The sequence below is a fragment of the Microcaecilia unicolor genome, chromosome 4 (genome assembly GCF_901765095.1).
Source record: "Microcaecilia unicolor chromosome 4, aMicUni1.1, whole genome shotgun sequence".
Taxonomy (NCBI): domain Eukaryota; kingdom Metazoa; phylum Chordata; class Amphibia; order Gymnophiona; family Siphonopidae; genus Microcaecilia; species Microcaecilia unicolor.
Genome location: NC_044034.1, coordinates 68,487,989 through 68,506,109, shown reverse-complemented (window position 1 = coordinate 68,506,109; position 18,121 = coordinate 68,487,989). Strand labels below are relative to the sequence as shown.

Here is an 18,121-nt window from a genome sequence, read left to right as displayed (position 1 = left end):
CTGGGGTGCTAGGAGCAGCCGTGCAGCTGTTGGCTCTGACGGTTCCCTGCTCCTTCTGGCCTAGAACAGGAAGTAACATCAGAGGGAGCAGGGAACCAGTGGAACCAACAGCTGCATGGCTGCTCCCAGCACCTCAAGAGGTAAGAGCAATGATTCAGGAAAATATTTGATTATCTTGCTCAATTATGGCTCGATGCAGAGGAGTGCTCACAGAATGCATCTGCACAGATTGCTGACCAGGCTCTGCCCCCCACATTTACCATTTATTAATGCTCATGTCAATACTCTACAACACTAACAGTAACTTGACTAAACAAAATATTTGATTTTCTTCCATCCACCAATATCTACATAGACTATGTTTCATACTCTATGCAAATCTACTTCCACTTACGTCATTTGTCTTTAACATTTTTCCCATGTGCCAGGGCCCTTTTTACCGCAGCAGGTAAAAAGCCCCCAGACAAACATGGCCACGTGGTAAGAGAACTCTTATTGTGTGGCCATGCGTCTGGGAACCCTTACTGCCACCCATTGAGGTGGTGATAAGGTTTCCCGTGGTAACCAATTACCACCGGGTTACCGACGCACAAGCCATTTCTGGGGTTTTTCTTTTTCCCCCAGAAATGGCACACGCTCAGTGAGGAACTACTGTTGGTGTCAGCGTTGGGCTGGCAGTAATTCCAATTTAGTGTTCAGTAAGCCTGCATTGGGCTTACCGATACTTTGTAAAAGACCCCCTATACTTTTTAATTTTACTTAAATATTCAAATATACATTTATTTTTATGTTTACTTTAGTACTTTCACTTACTACTTTGAACAACACTTTGGACTGCAGGGTTGGTCAGGGAAGAGAGAGAGGAGATTTTTGCCCAAGGGTGGGGGAGTTGTAGGAGTGGAGGAAAGGGGATATCCCGGACAAGGTACGGCACAGGGACACAGGTGCAATGCTGAACATGAGGGGGAGGGGACAGGGACACTGGGAAGGCAGATGAGGAACATGGGAGGAGGATATAGAGAGGGACATAGAAGAGAGTTGCTGGATAGGACGGATAAGAGACACAGAGGGAAGATGGGTGGTGGACATGGAGAGAAAATAAGTTCCAAATGGACAAGGAAACTCTGGCAAGATAGTTAAGAAAAGACAGAGGAAAGCAGAAACCAGAGACTGGGACCAACACCATTAGAAAAATACAATTACCAGATGACAAAGGTATACAAATAATTTGATTTTCTATTTATTGATTATGCCAGGTTTTTTTTTAATGTGCATCTGCCAGAACTGGTTTTAGATATGGCTGGGGCCCATGATAAAAATCTCACTCACTGGCTTTCAATCTTCAACATAGCAGTGGTAAATCTCCAGCTTTGGGAGGGGCCACACCCTGGCATCTCTGTGTACAACAGCCAGTGAGCTAGATCCATATGTACACATATGTGGTTAACTTCAAAACATGACATAATGTTGTACTTGTATAAATTTCAAACACTTGCACAGTGAATATATATTGCGTTCCTTCTGTAATGGATACTAAAACTGTATACTGAGTTGTGACCAGAAAGGGGAAGGGAGGTCCTATGTGCTAATTGGCCCAGAGCATACAACCTTGTCATCTGTCCCTTGAACCACCAAATGAAAGCATAAGTCAGGAAAAGTAGGCATGGGTCTAGGGCCCAAGCAATAGGAGAAACCCTCTTAGAAATGCTTTTTTTTTTTTTGTATGTTCAAATATTTTATTCACATTTTCAATAACAGATAAAATACTAAAATTAACCACTGTAATGAACAACAGGTAATATATAATACAGCAAGCTTATTAGGACGTTTGAAATTTAGGGAGTATATCAGCCTGATAGTTCAAGTTATTGTTGTGGGTGGCATTTGTGGGGCCAATGTAAGAAAATGCAGGAGGCTTAGCATATGGTTTATCATTCATTTTGTGCACCAGTTTCTCTGCTGTTATGACTGCCCTATACACAGAGAAGTTTAAAGCACAAGAAAACTGAGCACAAAGAATTAGAGAGGAATTTTATGCCAGCATGAAGTATACAGAACTGTTTTTTTTTTCTTTTATTAAAGGGGATGAGTAGTCAATCTAGTGAATAAGATAAAAAGTAAAAAAAAATGGCAAGGAGTATGGCAAAATAAGGAGATTAAGGAGAGGTGCTGCAGCTGTTAAATAATGAGAAATGCACTCAGCTGCAGAAATGTACATGATATCATACCAATAATATCTTGTGAGAATCAGAGAAGCCACAGAGTCCAGAATGAAGGGGGGGAGAGAGAAAAGCCAGAGTGGAAAAACTACAGATCCCAGAATGCATTGCGGGAGGGGCGGAGGCAGGAGCGTAGAGAACACAGATTTCAGACTGCCTGGAAGAATAAGAGGGATGAGGACAAACGAGTACCTGAGCCGCAGGAGAGGAAAGGAGAGGGGGCTGATTGGGAGATGGAATCAACTGAGGAGAGGGTGGAACACCTGAGGGAGGGGGTGGAGAATGAGGGGATGGAATGGGAGGAGTTGGAGCAGGTAGGAGGAGAAGGTGTGGAAGAGGAAATGGAGGTGGGAGAGGAAGTGGCTGGAGAAGAAGAGTGTCTTCTAGAGGAGTCCAAAAGTATTAAGAAAGGAATAATAGTCAGGAGAGATCCGGCGGGTAGATGTCAAGAGGTAAAGTGTGGACAAATGAGGGTGGTGGATCTTTAAAGCCTGGCTAGCCGGACTGTGTTTAAAGCCTGGCTAGCCGGACTGTGTTTGAAGCCTGGCTAGCAGAACTGTGTTTAAAGCCTGACTAGCTGAACTTTGTTGGAAGGCCGGGCTAGCCGAACTGTGTTTGAAGCCTGGCTAGCAGAACTGTGTTTAAAGTCTGACTAGCTAAACTTTTTTTAAAAGACTGGCAAGCTGAACTGTGTTGCACCGTCTTGGTAGCGGAACTGTGTGGCAGTGAGAGCGAACTGCACGGACGAGAGTGGAGTCGGAAGCGGACAGCACGGATAAGAGAGAGAAACAATTACACGGCTGGGAGGAGCAGCTGACAATCTACAGTTAATCTGTTGTATTCATCTAATAGCAAACATCAATACCACATCATGGACAACTTATAATATTATACAGTGCATTCAGTTGTTTGAAAACACTGAATTTCCCCCCTTTTGACATGCAGTTTATAGGTATCCCCTCATGTACTATTCCTCGATATATATACAACTATCACCAACAATCAACACTAAAGTGTGCTATAACTGAGTGCCCTTCCACCCCATTCAGCCCCTCCCAAAAAATCTCCCCTAGCTTAGAGGCTTATTGCATTCATTATTAAACTACAACAAGACAGAGTCAGCGTCATAAGAAATGGGTGCCAAATTGTCTAAAATATTTTCCTCGGGTAGACTAGCTCTCAGAGCAATCAACCTTTCCATTTGCAACAACACATGAATCAGTATCTTCTAAAGATCAAGAGTCGGAGCCTCATTTTCCATCCATCCATGTAATCATAATTCATCGCTTCACTGACAAAGAGACCTTTCACACCAAAAGAATATTCATTGTGCTCTCAAAAGGAATCTATCATGTAAGTCCAGAATACATATCTCTGGGCCAGGGCTGACTTTTACCTTGAATATAAAATTTAAAAAATTGAGCATCTTATCCCAGAGAGCCTGTACTCTTACACACTCCAAGATATAGAGCCAGATTCTATAAATTATGCTAAAAAATGGGCACCGGAAAAGATCAGTGCTAAGCGTGATTCTAAAAAGAGTGTGCTTCTTTTATATGATCACACTTAGCATCGATTCTTGTGCCCTAACTTTGAGCACCAGACTTACGCCTGCTGAAACCCGGTGTAAATGCTGGCACTCATGTTGGGTGTGCACACCCATTATTCCGTAACAACATGCGTAACTTTTTGGAATGCTCCTAAAGCCTATGCCCCTCCCATGGCTAGTGTGCTATGGGATTTCTGCACCAAGCATTGTAAAATAGCATTCAGCTAGATGAGCTTGCAAATCCTAATTGGTGACAATATCAAGAACTGGTTGTTAGTGGTCAGTTATTGCTCATTAACGACACTGGATTGAATTATGTAATTTTTGAGAATTTATATCTGCCAGCATTATTTTGCACTGTACAGGATGAAAAGTAAGTTGCTTACCTGTAACGATGAAATCACCAACAGTGTGGTTTAGGATCCTGTTGTCCACAGAGAAATGCATTTATTTCTATTCCTCTGGCATTGCTCTGGCATCTAATAGGTGATTTTAATATGTTGGATATTGATTGGGGCATCCCTATTTCGGAGTAATCTAGAAATAAGGAGATCTTGTTTTCTCTACAACAAGAACTGTTTGAACAGTTGGTAATAAAATCCATGAGGGATTGAGCTAGTCTTGACCTGGTGCTTACAAATGGAAAGAGTACCAAGAGTACTCAAGAAACTCAGGAAAGTTCTAGTGGCTCCACTGTCTGACCTTTTCTATGCTTTTTCAGAGTCTGGAGTGGTCCTGGAGAACTGGTGGATGTAGTTCCTCTCCACAAAAGCAGCAATAAAGTTAGTCTGACCTCTGTGGTGAGTAAATTAACGGAAATGCTTCTAAAGCAGAGGATTGTGAGGTTTCTATAACTGAATGGACTGCAGGACCCGAGGCAGCATGGTTTTACTAGAAGCAGGTCTTGTCAGACAAATCTGATTAATTGATTTGACTGGGTGACCAAACAGCTGGATTTAGGGGGAGCGCTAGATAGGGTATACTTAGATTGTAGCAAAACCTATGACTTGGTTCCACATAGGTGACTGATAAACTGAGTGTACTTGGTATGAGCCCTAAAGTGATGGTCTGGGTTAGAAACTGGTTAAGTGGGAGGAGACAGAGGGCAGTGGTAAATGGAGTTCACTCTGAGGAAAAGGATGTTTGTTATCAGTGGTGTGCCACAGGGATCGGTCCTTGGTCCAGCTCTTTTTCACATCTTTGTGAATAATATTGCAGAAGGGCTGTCTGATAACGTTTGCCTTTTTTGTGGATGATACCAAACTCTGTAATAGGGTAGACACCCCAGAGGGTGTGGATAGCATGAGGAGGGATCTAGTGCTAGGAACGCAAAAAGATCAGCACGCACATTCCTCAACCTTCACTACCCCAATTGCAAAGGACTAAAATACAAGTCCACATACGCAACCAGCTTCTCCTACATTTGTACGCAAACATGGAATGCACTTCCGAAGGCCATAAAAACAATGCAAGATCTAACCATCTTCCGAAGACTACTGAAAACTGACTTATTCAAGAAGGCATACCACAAACAACCATCCTAATTAATACACAATAAGACTGAACACGAACAAGACAGATCTGATCTCTCACTACACGACTGACCTACCTCATTGTTTTTACTGAACAAACACGAACACTTCTACTCTAATGTCGATACCTATGCAACAACATAATGCTGATACCTAAGTAATATCATAATGTATTCTTCTACCATGTATGTACGCACTTGAATGTAATACCATCTGTAATCCTATTGACCGGAAATGGCAATCGCCACTACGGCAAATGTAAGCCACATTGAGCCTGCAAATTGGTAGGAAAATGTGGGATACAAATGCTACAAATAATAATAATAATAGTGAAGCTTGAAAAATGGTCCAGAAACTGGCAACTAAGTTTCAATGCTAAAGAATGCAGGGTCATGCACTTGGGCTGCAAAAACCCAAGGGAGTGGTATAATATAGGGAGTGAGGTACTTCTATGTATGAAAAAAAGGACTGGACTTGGGGGTGATCATATATGACAATCATAAAGTGGCAAAACAGGTAGAAAAGGTGATGGCCAAGGCCAGAAGGATGCTCAGGAGTATAGTCAGAATAGGGAACATAGGAAGAGGAATGTCAGCAGGAAAATAGAGGCGATCGTGCTTTTGTATAAGTCTCTGGTGAGGCCTCATTTAGAATAGTGTGTGCAATTCTGGAGACCACACCTTTAAAAATATATAATCAGGATGGAGTCAGCTATGAAACTGGTCAGCCATCTCCATCATAAAGCATATGGGGACAGACTTATAGAGCTCAATATGTGTACCTTAGAAGAAAGGTGGGAAAGAGGGGATATTGATAGAGACATTTAAATATCTCCATGGCATTAATGTACAGGAGGTGAGTCTATTTTAATTGAAAGAAAACTCCGGAATGAGAGCATATAAAATGAACTTAAAAGGTTGTAGACTCTGGAGTAATCTAAGGAAATACTTTTTTTTTTACAGACGGGGTGGTGGATATGTGAATCAGCTTCCCGGTTGATGTGGTGGAGACAAAGACTGTTTCTGAATTTAAGAAAGCTTGGAACAAGCATGTGGAATCTCTTAGGCAGAGGAGGAGACATTGTGGATGGTGTGGATGAGCAGACCAACAAGATGTGGTATTTTGCTAGTATTTAGTTTTGTATAGGGATCTGTAGCAGCCTGACATTCTTTTTTTTTTCAACAAGAAGTATAATGGTATCTTAGGGTGCTGCCTTTTTGTAGGTTGTAGCTATTTGAGTCATGGACATAATCTTTCTACTCCCTGCTGCCCACAAGCAAAAAGCTTTGAAGGACTTATAAGGCTGCTATAAGTGTGACGGTGAGGTTGCCAGTGCTGCCCCTGGCCATTTCAAGGCAATGGAGGGTTAAATGACTTCCCTGAGTCCGCAAGGAACCACTGTATGATTTGAACTTGGCCTTTTAATTTCCACCCCAGTGCTCAAGCCACTAGGCTACTCCTCTGCCAAAATCCTGAACATTAGTGATGCTTTATGATTACAAGTTTTCTACATTTGGACAGAGGTGCACTTGTATCTGTAAAACAAGTAAATAAATCTCTCTCTATTTGGGATTCCTATCTGCAATCAACATCCCCTGCTGCCAGGAGTTTGATTCTGAATAATTTATATTCCCAGGGTTGAAGCTAGGAATGTTGTTTATATTTTTCTATTGTTTGTATTTTTCTTGACCCTCTGTGAGACATGGGTTTGGGGTGGGGTGGGTTGGAGTTTTGTTGGGGGGGGGGGGGACTGTGGTATTTGTTCGCTTGTTGGCGGGGAGCTATAAGAGTCCAGGTTTCTTGCTGTTTTTCTTTCTTTTTTCTTTTTTTTGTATAGTATTTTGCAGTTTTTCTGTATGGCAGAACATTACTGTTCTTTAATAAATAATTTTAAACGTACACATTTTCTACAGTATGTAAATCTATAATGTGTTTTACAGTCTGGAGCTCTGGTTTCTGTTATGTAAACCTTGCAAAATAATTCAGAACTTACTTACCTATGGCCTTTTTTTCTTTTGAGAAGGCAACTCTAGTGTGGGACAGCACAGTTGGTGTTGGTTATAGAAGGGAGGGGTGAAGAAATGTGCAAATAATACATGTGGCAAGGGACTTGGGGTGGGGCCTGGAGCAGGGCAGGCGTCCGGTTTTTCTTCCTATTACTATCTTCTCCCTTTTGTTTTTGCGTTATGTGTTACTTTGGCAAATGGCAACATATGTAAAACGATCGTGTTCCGCTCCGCCGCTGTAGCAGAGCTGTGCTCGTCGTTGGCCGAGGAGGAAGTGCAGGCAACACTGGCAGGCACCGTCGTCGGAGTTCCAGTAGAGGGCGCTGTGAGTGTAGGGCTGCGGCGCGGCCGGCCCACACAGACACAGGGATCCGGAAATGAGTCTAGAAAGTTGACAGCACCTCCCCCGCCGCCGCCTTATGGTGTTGGCTCAGAGCTTTCCGTTGTCGTTCTCCCAGGATGGAGCACATCAGAACCACTAAGGTACTTGCTCTGTTGGTGGCGGTTAGGCTCTCTCCACTGGGTGGGGGAGGGGTAAATGGGTCCATCTTTACTCTGCATGGATTAGAATTGATGCTCTTTCGGAGGTGCGGTTGTTCTGGGGTTGGAAAAGGACGATGATATAGTGGATATGAATGTCTCTCTGCTCTCCCGGGATATATGGATTGTGCTCGCGTGAGTGTGAGAAATCTGGATTGTCCCTATTTTCTTGACGTGAATGGATGGTAAATTGTCTTTAATCTTCCACCGGCCCACTGGGTCTTATAAGATATACAGTAATTTTGTGTTTCTTTTCATTATCTGTCAGTTGTAAAGCAGCAGCTGAAGTGGTGTCAACATATTTAACATTATGATGGTTTTCGAAATTAACCTTATTTACAAGCTTTCTAGATGGTTTTTCAGTTGTGTTCATTACACTTAAAATAAAGCATAATCCAGTGAACAAAAAATAGAATATTGAGTTAAGCAGGAAATGATTTTTTGATTGGTAGCAAAAGAGTACACCAGAGGTAAAATACACTGCACTGAGTTTGTTGGTGTCTCAACAGAAAAATAAAATAAACAAGTAGCCAAGAGGCAGCAAATACATTCAGTGGGCATAATAAGGAAGACACCAGGGTAGACATCCAACAAAAAATAAAGGAGAGAGAGAGGAAAACTAAATAGCACCAGAGCTGAAAAGCCAGCCAAATGTTCATATTAGGAAAGCCTGACTAAAGAAAACATATTTTCAATGATGACTTCAGCTTTGGAAAAGAGGGCTTTGTCCGAAGATTGGGAGATCATTGTTGATTGGAGGGGGCATGGAGGCTGATTAATAGATCTGTGATACTTGGGTATACTGGAATAAAGCCTACAATGAGTTATCACTTTAATAACTACTACTACTACTACTTAACATTTCTAGAGCGCTACTAGGGTTACGCAGCGCTGTACAAATTAACAATTAAGGACGGTCCCTGCTTGGAAGAGCTTACAATCTAAAGGACGAAATGTCAAGTTGGGGTAGTTAAGTTTTCCTGAGAAGAGGTGTAGTGATTAGATGCCGAAGGCGACATTGAGCATTGACTTGAAGATGGGTAGGGAGGGGGCACGGCGTATGGGCTCAGGGAGTTTGTTCCAGGCATGGGGTGAGGCGAGACAAAAGGGGCGGAGCCTGAAGTTGGAGGTGGTGGAGAAGGGTACTGAAAGGAGGGATTTGTCTTGAGAGCGGAGGTTACGGGTAGGGACGTAAGGGGAGATGAGGGTAGAGAGGTACGGAGGGGCCGCAGATCGAGTGCATTTGTAGGTGAGTAAGAGAAGCTTGAACTGTATGCGGTATCTGATTGGGAGCCAGTGGAGTGACTTGAGAAGAGGGGTGATATGAGTATATCGGTTAAGGCGGAAGATAAGTCGTGCGGCAGAGTTCTGGATGGACTGAAGGGGGGATAGATGGCTACATGGGAGGCCGGTCAGGAGTAGGTTGCAGTAGTCAAGGCGAGAGGTAATGAGAGAGTGGATGAGATTTCGGGTGGTGTGCTCGGAGAGGAAGGGGCGAATTTTGCTAATGTTATAGAGGAAGAAGCGACAGGTCTTGGCAATCTGCTGGATATGAAACTTCTGATTGCCCTTTGAATTGTATTGTTTAAGTAGTTCAGCATAATTCTAATTTCACAGTAATATTTTGGAATTTGATGAGAGAGAAGTTGAAGAATAATGTAAAATAGGATAAAATAAGGTATTTTAGGTTTACTGGTTGTTGGTGGGCCTGCTGTTGTGTTGTCACTCTATTTGTTGAAAACTAATGAAGTGAATGACTAGTGCCACTTGAGATGAATGGCAAGCTTAGATCAAGGCATAATGCAAAAAAATAATTAATTTCCTTTGAATTATGTTTGGAGAAAAATGCTTAGTACATCTGGTTGTAAATATTGAATACTGCCTCGGGGCAATTTCTCCACGTGGGTTACTTTTGCACATACCATGACAGGAATGAACCTCACCTCTAAGCCAATACTTTATGAGTATATTACTCAACTGCAGTATAAAGTTTTAAGTTTATTTATACTTGATATACCACCAAGTGCCATGCCTTTATAATATGGCTGTTCATCAATTTGAAATTCCAAGTGCCATGCCTTTACGGCTGTTCATTTGATTTGAAATTTGTAATCGCATGATCCAAATGTTAAAGAGTCAAAATAAATGTAGCGTGTACACATACATTTTAAAATGCATAATTTTGCACAGCCCCTCCATCCCAATTTGCCTTTGAGCAGCTCCCTGTTATCCACAGGCAGCAGGTATGCTGTTCACTCTCTGTCCCTCTCCTCAGCTGAAATCCTACTGGAAGACAAGAAGAGAGTGATTGGCTGCATATTGGGCTGCTTCCTCTTCCTGTGTCTGCCTGGAGCTGACTGCTCATGTGTACCACAGGGGACTCTGTCTAGCACCAGGGTTTACATGAGCAATCTATTCCAGGCAGACACAGGAGGAGGAAGCAGCCTACTATGCAACTATTCACTCTCTCCTCCTCTTGCAGTACGATTTCAGTGAGGGTGAGAGAGTGAACCACACAGCTGCTTGTGTCTGATTTAAAAACTCGGCTCTGAGGGTTTCCCAGTAGTGGTCAAGCTTGCATGGGGGAAGGGGGGGAGGTTGGCGGCACCAGCAGCTTGCACAGGGGAAGGAGGGGTTGGTGGCACCAGCAGCTCACGCAGAGGAGGTGTGTCGGCAGCACAGGTGGCTATGAGGGAGGATTGGTGGCTTCTTCCAATGACAATCTGATTTCACTTCTGTGGGGGGTGCACTGGAGGTGAAAACAGAGGAAGCATGGCTGTGACTTGGGAAGAATTTAAGGTGAGCGTCATCATCCGGCTTTAAATTTTTGTTAACAGTACTTAATGTGTTAATTGTGTTAAGGCATTAATTGTGCAGCCCTACTTTAAAGTGATTTACAATAATAATTTCTAGTACTGAAAGAGAAGAAATGTAAAGTTACAATTCAAATAGAAAAAAATAAATGCTTGTTTATTTCATCATTTGATATACCACTAATTCCAACATAGAGAGCTGAGTGGTTTACAAATTATAACATACACTATAAAAGAAAGGAAAACACCAATAATAATAGAATAGAGCTCAATCATACTACTAAATTAAATAATGTTAAAAAGAGAACTGAAGGTGTTTAAAAATAATTTCAAACCAAGATCGTCATGCTGGCCACTGCCGCCATGATGCGTTCCAAATGCATCAGTAAATACAAATGTTTTGAGACCCTAGTTCAATGATTGAAATGAAGGTTCTAATCGTAAATGAAATAGTAATGAGCTCAAAAGAGTTGGCCAGTAATGCTGAAGATGGAATCCTGAATAGTGTCCAAACAGATATAATGAAAAGAGGGTTTCCATATCATCATGCTGATCAATCCATAGACTGGTGGGTTGTGTCCATCTACCAGCAGGTGGAGATAGAGAGCAATCCTTTTGCCTCCCTATATGTGGTCATGTGCTGCCGGAAACTCCTCAGTATGTTCTCTATCTCAGCAGGTGGTGGTCACACACAGCTGCAGCTCTGGCTAGGTCTCCAAGCCTAATTCTTAGGTTTTGTTGAGTACCTGGGGTTGAGAGCTTTTCTTGAGCAAGTGCAAACCTGGTGGTGCCAGGTCCCTCCTTTTCTCCCCCCTCCCGCTGGCTCCGTAAAAAAAAAAAAAAAAAAATTGAATGTCCTTTAAGGGCGTTTATTTCAACGTTTATATCAGCGTTTATTACAGCTGCTCACTGGGACCCCAGTTTGTTACAGCTTGGAGCGAGAAGCAGGTAATTTTTACCTTTTGTAGTGGGCAGGGGGTTCCCCGTTCGGTCTCCACGTGGCTTATGGCGTTGGAGGGCGAGGGCGAGAAGAATCGCTTTCCGGACCGCGTGTGCACGTCTAGCGGGGGTTTCAAAGCCTGAATCGCCTTTTTTGGGCGTCAGTTTTTCCCGCCATAAACACCCATCCCCCGCTGCTTGCCCCCCCCCCCCCCATTTTGGCCGGCCACTCTGCTCGAACGGCTTCTTTTTGGGCCGCCCTCGAGGTGGGAGACGTTAATGCTATGGTCGCCCTTGATTCGGGCGACGGCAAGAAAGCGGCTAAAGTTAAGCGCCGGTTTTCCCGCGTGGCTCCTTCTCGGAGTTTCGCGCCGGACGCCATTTTGGTTGCGCAGCATGTTTCTCCCCCGCTCTTGCGAGCGCCGGTTGAGGGTGCGTCTAGGGCCGTGGCCCAGGCTGCAGAAGTGCACAGTCTGGGGGTTTCTCCCCTGAGTTCATTTTGTTGCTGCATCAGGCTTTTCTTATGCAAAACGCTACCCCTGCTCCCCTGTCCGATAAAGGGGTTGAGGCCTCCAGAAGCAAACGCCCTCGGGTGGATTTCCAGGCCCTAGAAGATTGTCTCCTCTGATGTAGATGAGGGCAGCGTATCTGAGTTCTCCCAATGGTCCTTTGGGGATTCCTTGGAGGAGACGGATTCCCGCTCGGATGGAGCGGATGACCCCTCTGCAGCGCGGATCTTTCGCTCAGAGGACTTGCCCAACCTGTTAGTGCAGGCCATGAGCATCTTGAAGATTTCATCTCCGGAGGACGTCTCTCCCTCAGCCTCTGCTGGCTCTGCCATTATGCTGGAGACGAAGCGCCCGCCTAGAAACTTCCACGTGCATGAAGCCATGCACACCCTGATTTCGGCTCAATGGGATGTCCCAGAAGCGAGCCTTAAAGTGGCTAGGGCTATGTCCCGCCTCTATCCTCTGCCTGAAGGTGAACGGGAGGCCTTTCTTTGGCCTACCGTGGATTCTTTAATCACTGCGGTGACTAAGAAAACGGCATTGCCGGTGGAAGGTGGCACGGCCCTAAAGGACGCCCAAGACAGAAGATTGGAGGCGGCTTTAAAGTCGTCCTTTGAGGCGGCCCGCTTTAAGTTTGCAGGCCTCAGTTTGCGGCTCCTATGTGGCCAGGGCGTGCCTGACGATTGTGCAGGGGGCTTCCCCTTCGGATCCTTCCTTGAGGGCTGATTGGCCGGCGCTGGAATTGGGCTTGGCCTACTTGGCAGACTTGCTGTATGATATCTTGAGAGCCTCGGCTAAAGGCATGGCTCAGACAGTCTCTGCACGGCGCTGGCTTTGGCTGAAGCATTGGTCTGCTGACCATGCCTCTAAGTCTCGCCTGGCTAAGTTGCCTTTTAAAGGCAAGCTGCTCTTTGGGGTCGAGCTGGACAAGATTGTGACCGATCTCGGCACTTCTAAGGGCAAGAGGTTACCGGAGGTCAGGGCTCGGGCCAGTGGTGCCCGCCCCGGTTCCTCCAAAGGACGGTTTCAGGAAGCCCGTCGGTATCGCCCGGGCAAGTCGGGCTCCTCTGCCCCCTCTTCCTTCAAAAGGAACTTCTCCCCCAAGCAGCATTCTTTTCACAGAGACCGCCGTCCCGGAGGTGCGTCCTCCGGTCCTTCCCCAGGGTCTCGTACCCAATGACGGGGCCCTGGTCCATGGCCCAGAGCAGATTTGGGGGACGTCTATCCTCGTTTCTGGGCGAGTGGACCAGGGTAACTTCAGATGCTTGGGTGCTGGAAGTCATCAGAGACGGCTACAAGCTAGAGTTCTGCCGACCCTTAAGAGACGGGTTTGTGCACTCTTCCTGCAAGTCTCCGGTCAAAGCTGTGGCAGTGCAGCAGTCTTTGGACAATCTGATCCGCCTGGGTGCGGTTGTTCCGGTGCCAGAAGATCAGCTTGGCAAGGGACGTTACTCCATTTACTTTGTGGTACCAAAGAAAGGAGGTTCTGTACGGCCTATCCTCAACCTCAAAGGGGTCAATCGGGCCTTGAAAGTTCGGCACTTCTGAATGGAGACTCCGCTCTGTTATAGCGGCAGTGAAGGCAGGGGAGTTCCTGGCATCCTTGGACATCAAGGAAGCTTACTTGCATATTCCCATCTGGCCTCCTCATCAACGCTTTCTGCGTTTTGCAGTCCTGGGCCGACACTTCCAGTTCAGAGCCCTCCCGTTCAGGTTGGCTACTGCTCTGCAGACCTTCTCCAAAGTAATGGTGGTCATCGCGGCCTTCCTACGCAAGGAAGGAGTACAAGTCCATCCTTATCTGGACGACTGGTTGATCCGAGCCCCCTCTTATGCAGAGTGCAGCAGAGCTTCAGACCGGGGTGATTGCTCTTTTGAGCTCCCTGGGGTGGATCATCAACTGGGAGAAAAGCCAGCTGCGCCCGACTCAGTCCCTGGAGTATCTGGGAGTTCGTTTCGACACCCAAGTGGGCAGAGTGTTCCTGCCAGACAATCGGATTGTCAAGCTTCAGGCTCAGGTGGACCAGTTCCTAGTAGCCTCTCCTCTTCGGGCTTGGGACTATGTGCAGCTGTTGGGCTCTATGACGGCCACGATGGAAGTAGTGCCCTGAGCCAGGGCCCATATGAGAACTCTACAGCACTCTCTGCTGCAGCGATGGACTCCAGTGTCGGAGGATTACGCTGTGCGCCTTCCCTTGGATCCAGCGGTGCGCAAGGCGCTGAGCTGGTGGCTGAGGCCAGACAAGCTGTCCGCAGGAATGCCTCTTTTTACCCCGGAGTGGGTTGTCGTCACGACGGACGCCTCTTTGACGGGCTGGGGAGCCCACTGCTTGGGAAGGACAGTGCAGGGGCTCTGGTCTCCCGCAGAGGCAAAGTGGCCTATCAACCTCCTGGAACTCAGAGCCATTCGGTTGGCGCTTTTGGAGTTTCTCCCGGTACTGGCGGCGAAGCCGGTACGGGTCCTGTCGGACAATGCCACGGCTGTGGCCTATGTCAATCGCCAGGGAGGTACCAAGAGCGCCCCTCTAGCCAAGGAGGCCATGAATCTATGCCAGTGGGCGGAAGCAAACCTGGAACAGCTGTTGGCGGCCCACATTGCGGGAGTCATGAATGTCAAGGCGGACTTTCTCAGTCGCCATACCTTGGATCCCGGAGAGTGGCAGCTATCTGCTCAGGCGTTCTTGGACATCACGAAGCTCTGGGGCCAGCCGAGCCTAGATCTGATGGCGTCATTGGCCAATTGCCAAGTGCCGCGCTTTTTCAGCAGAGGACGGGACCCTCGATCTCTGGGAGTAGATGCTCTTCTCCAACAGTGGCCGACACAGGAGCTCCTCTATGTGTTCCCGCCCTGGCCCATGTTGGGCAGGGTGCTAGACCGGGTGGCAAAGCATCTGGGCCGGGTAATCCTGGTGGGTCCGAACTGGCCCAGACGTCCTTGGTATGCGGACTTGATCAGGCTCTCAGTGGACGGCCCTCTGCGGCTGCCAGTGGAGCGGGGCCTGTTGCATCAGGGTCCCGTGGTGATGGAGGATCCCTCCCCCTTTGGTCTTACGGCCTGGCTATTGAGCGGCAGCGTCTCAGGAAGAAGGGCTTCTCAGACAAGGTCATCGCCACTATGCTGAGAGCGAGGAAGCGCTCTACTTCTACTGCTTACGCCAGGGTTTGGCGTACCTTTGCATCGTGGTGTGAAGCAGGCTCTCTTTCTCCCTTCACTGCTCCAATTTCTTCAGTGTTGGCGTTCCTGCAAGAAGGTCTGGAGAAAGGCCTGTCACTCAGTTCCCTTAAAGTCCAGGTGGCGGCTCTGGCTTGCTTCAGGGGTCGCCTGAAGGGTGCTTCCCTGGCCTCGCAGCCTGATGTGGTGCGCTTTCTCAAGGGAGTTAATCACCTACACCTTCCTCTGCGCTCGGTGGTGCCTGCGTGGAATCTCAATCTAGTGCTAAGAGCCTTGCAGAAGCCGCCTTTTGAGCCCTTGTCGAGGGCATCTCTGAAAGACCTGACGTTGAAAGCAGTCTTTTTGGTGGCTATCACTTCAGCCAGACGAGTTTCCGAGCTCCAGGCGCTATCATGTCGGGAGCCCTTCCTGCAGTTCACTGAGGCAGGAGTGTCTATTCGCACGGTGCCTTCCTTCCTGCCCAAGATTGTTTCTCGTTTCCATGTGAATCAGCCGCTCTGCCTACCTTCCTTTCGTAGGGAGGACTACCCAGAGGAGTACTCTGCTCTCAAATTTCTGGATGTGAGACGAGTCATCATCAGATATTTGGAAGTGACCAATGATTTCCGGAAGTCGGATCATCTGTTTGTGCTGTTCGCAGGTCCTCGTAAGGGTCTGCAGGCATCCAAGCCTACAGTGGCACGATGGGTCAAGGAAACCATTACAGTGGCTTATGTGGCCGGGGGGAAGATGCCGCCTATCCAGCTGAAGGCTCACTCCACTAGAGCACAGGCGGCCTCGATGGCAGAGGCCGGGTCCATCTCCTTGGAAGAGATTTGTAAGGCGGCAACTTGGGCATCGGCCCATACCTTCTCCAGGCATTACCGCTTGACTGTGGCTGCTCGGACAGAGGCCCGGTTTGGAGCTTCAGTGTTGCGGTCAGGGATTTCTATGTCCCGCCCTGGGTGAGTACTGCTTCAGTACATCCCACCAGTCTATGGATTGATCAGCATGATGATATGGAAGGTAAAATTATGTATCATACCTGATAATTTTCTTTCCATTAATCATAGCTGATCAATCCATAGCCCCTCCCAGATATCTGTACTGTTTATATTCTGGTTGCATTTCAGGTTCAAGTTTAGTCTTCTGTTCCTGTTCAGGAGGATCTTCGTGTTCAAGTTTTTTTCGATTGAATTCTTCTGGAGTTGAGACGATTTTGTGTTACAGTGAGTTGCTGCATTCCTCTCCCCTCCGTTTTACGGGGCTGGATTGAGATCTAAATTCTGCCGGCGCTCCCTCCCGCTTTGTGCGGCAGTAGGGCAGCCTTATATCCATCCCGCTTTGGCTGTGTTAGGGTCAGCCAGCTCCTCCCGCAGTTGTGTCCCTCCCCCGCTCCGCGGGGATGAGCTGGACGGATTCCCCTCCCCCACTTGTGTGGGGATGAGCTGGGTTGATTCCCCTCCCCCGTTTCGGCGGTGGTGAGCTGGGCAGAGTGTCCCTTTGTGGGTATAATTCTTTAAGTGCTGAGTCCTGAGGTTTTGGAGCTTTGATATCGACATACTGAGGAGTTTCCGGCAGCACATGACCACATATAGGGAGGCAAAAGGATTGCTCTCTATCTCCACCTGCTGGTAGATGGACACAACCCACCAGTCTATGGATTGATCAGCTATGATTAATGGAAAGAAAATTATCAGGTATGATACATAATTTTACCATGACGAAGTGGTTTGCTTACTTTTCATGATTGCATTCAGTGAAATGGAAGACCTTGATGGTTTTCTCTTGACAAATCTTTGAGAAAAAGAAAGCAAGAATAGCAGTGTGATCGTGTCAGTCTTTCTAATATTATTGAGTAGATGTAAAGTTACTAATATGTGCTACTATGGCACACAGTATTACTAACTAGATCTCATTGTATAACAAAAGACATGATGTAAAATAAATGACATTTGCTACCATGTTAACATCCATTATGCAAGTGATTGATCCTGGTCTCCATTAGAACCCTGGTGCAATAGGGTTTGTACAACTTTCTGGTCAAATTGGTGGTCACATGTGGAAGTCAGTACAATTGTGCAGATCTACATTTCAAAACCTTTATTTTTTTAAATCTAATTTATGACAATGTTCCCCCTGTTGTTTTGTGTGCTGGAAAATGTAGAACATAATTTATTGATATGCAGATGTAAAAGCATTGTTATTTCTTATGCATTAAACTTTGTTGGGTATTTGATTGTCCAGTGGAAATGAAAGAAGTAGCTGACCTCACTGAGGTTGGTGTAACTTTCTGGTTCTCAACCAGAATGTTGGAACACACTAGTGTGGCATGAAGTGCTGGGAGGAGTTTAACATAGTCACAAGCACACACTTTCTTGAACCACATGTGCCATACCATACCGGGACAGACCAAAGGTCCATCAAGCCCAGCTTCCTGTTTCCAACAGTGGCTAATCCAGGTTACAAGTACCTGACAAGATCATCAAACAGTGCAATTACATTTTATGCTGCTTATCCTAGAAATAAGCAATGGATTTTTCTTTTAAGAAGCTATCCAAACGTTTTTTAAACCTCACTAAGCTAACTGCTTTTACTACATTCTCTGGCAACGAATTCCAGAGTTTAATTACATGTTGAGTGAAGTAATATTTAGGAGTATTTATGAAAGAGCTAGATATTTGAGATGGCCAAATATTGTGTATAATATTATTCTGCTTATGCCAACCCAATTGGGAAATGCTGCAGGTCTGCTTCTCTTTACCCCCCCCTGCCCCCCCCCACCCACTTCTTGGAGTCAGCACTACTGCATCCAGGACCTACCTGTGGTTCCACTGCAGTTGCTGCTGCCACCAACTCAGGC

The 18,121-nt window shown here is 46.2% G+C and overlaps 1 protein-coding gene across 2 annotated transcripts in view; it reads left to right on the top strand.

Moving 5' to 3' along the window:
• Window positions 1-7,590: 7,590 nt before the first annotated feature.
• The window catches only part of MTMR6 (myotubularin related protein 6), a 113,579-nt gene continuing 103,048 nt past the window's right edge, over window positions 7,591-18,121 (top strand). The window contains exon 1 of one of the 2 annotated variants that reach the window (XM_030200318.1): window positions 7,591-7,789. In XM_030200318.1, coding sequence (XP_030056178.1) covers window positions 7,766-7,789 — 24 coding nt within the window. In that variant the 5' untranslated portion in view covers window positions 7,591-7,765. Of the gene's footprint in view, window positions 7,790-7,983; window positions 8,032-18,121 lie in introns of those variants that run through there. The other variant, XM_030200319.1, reaches the window with a different exon arrangement.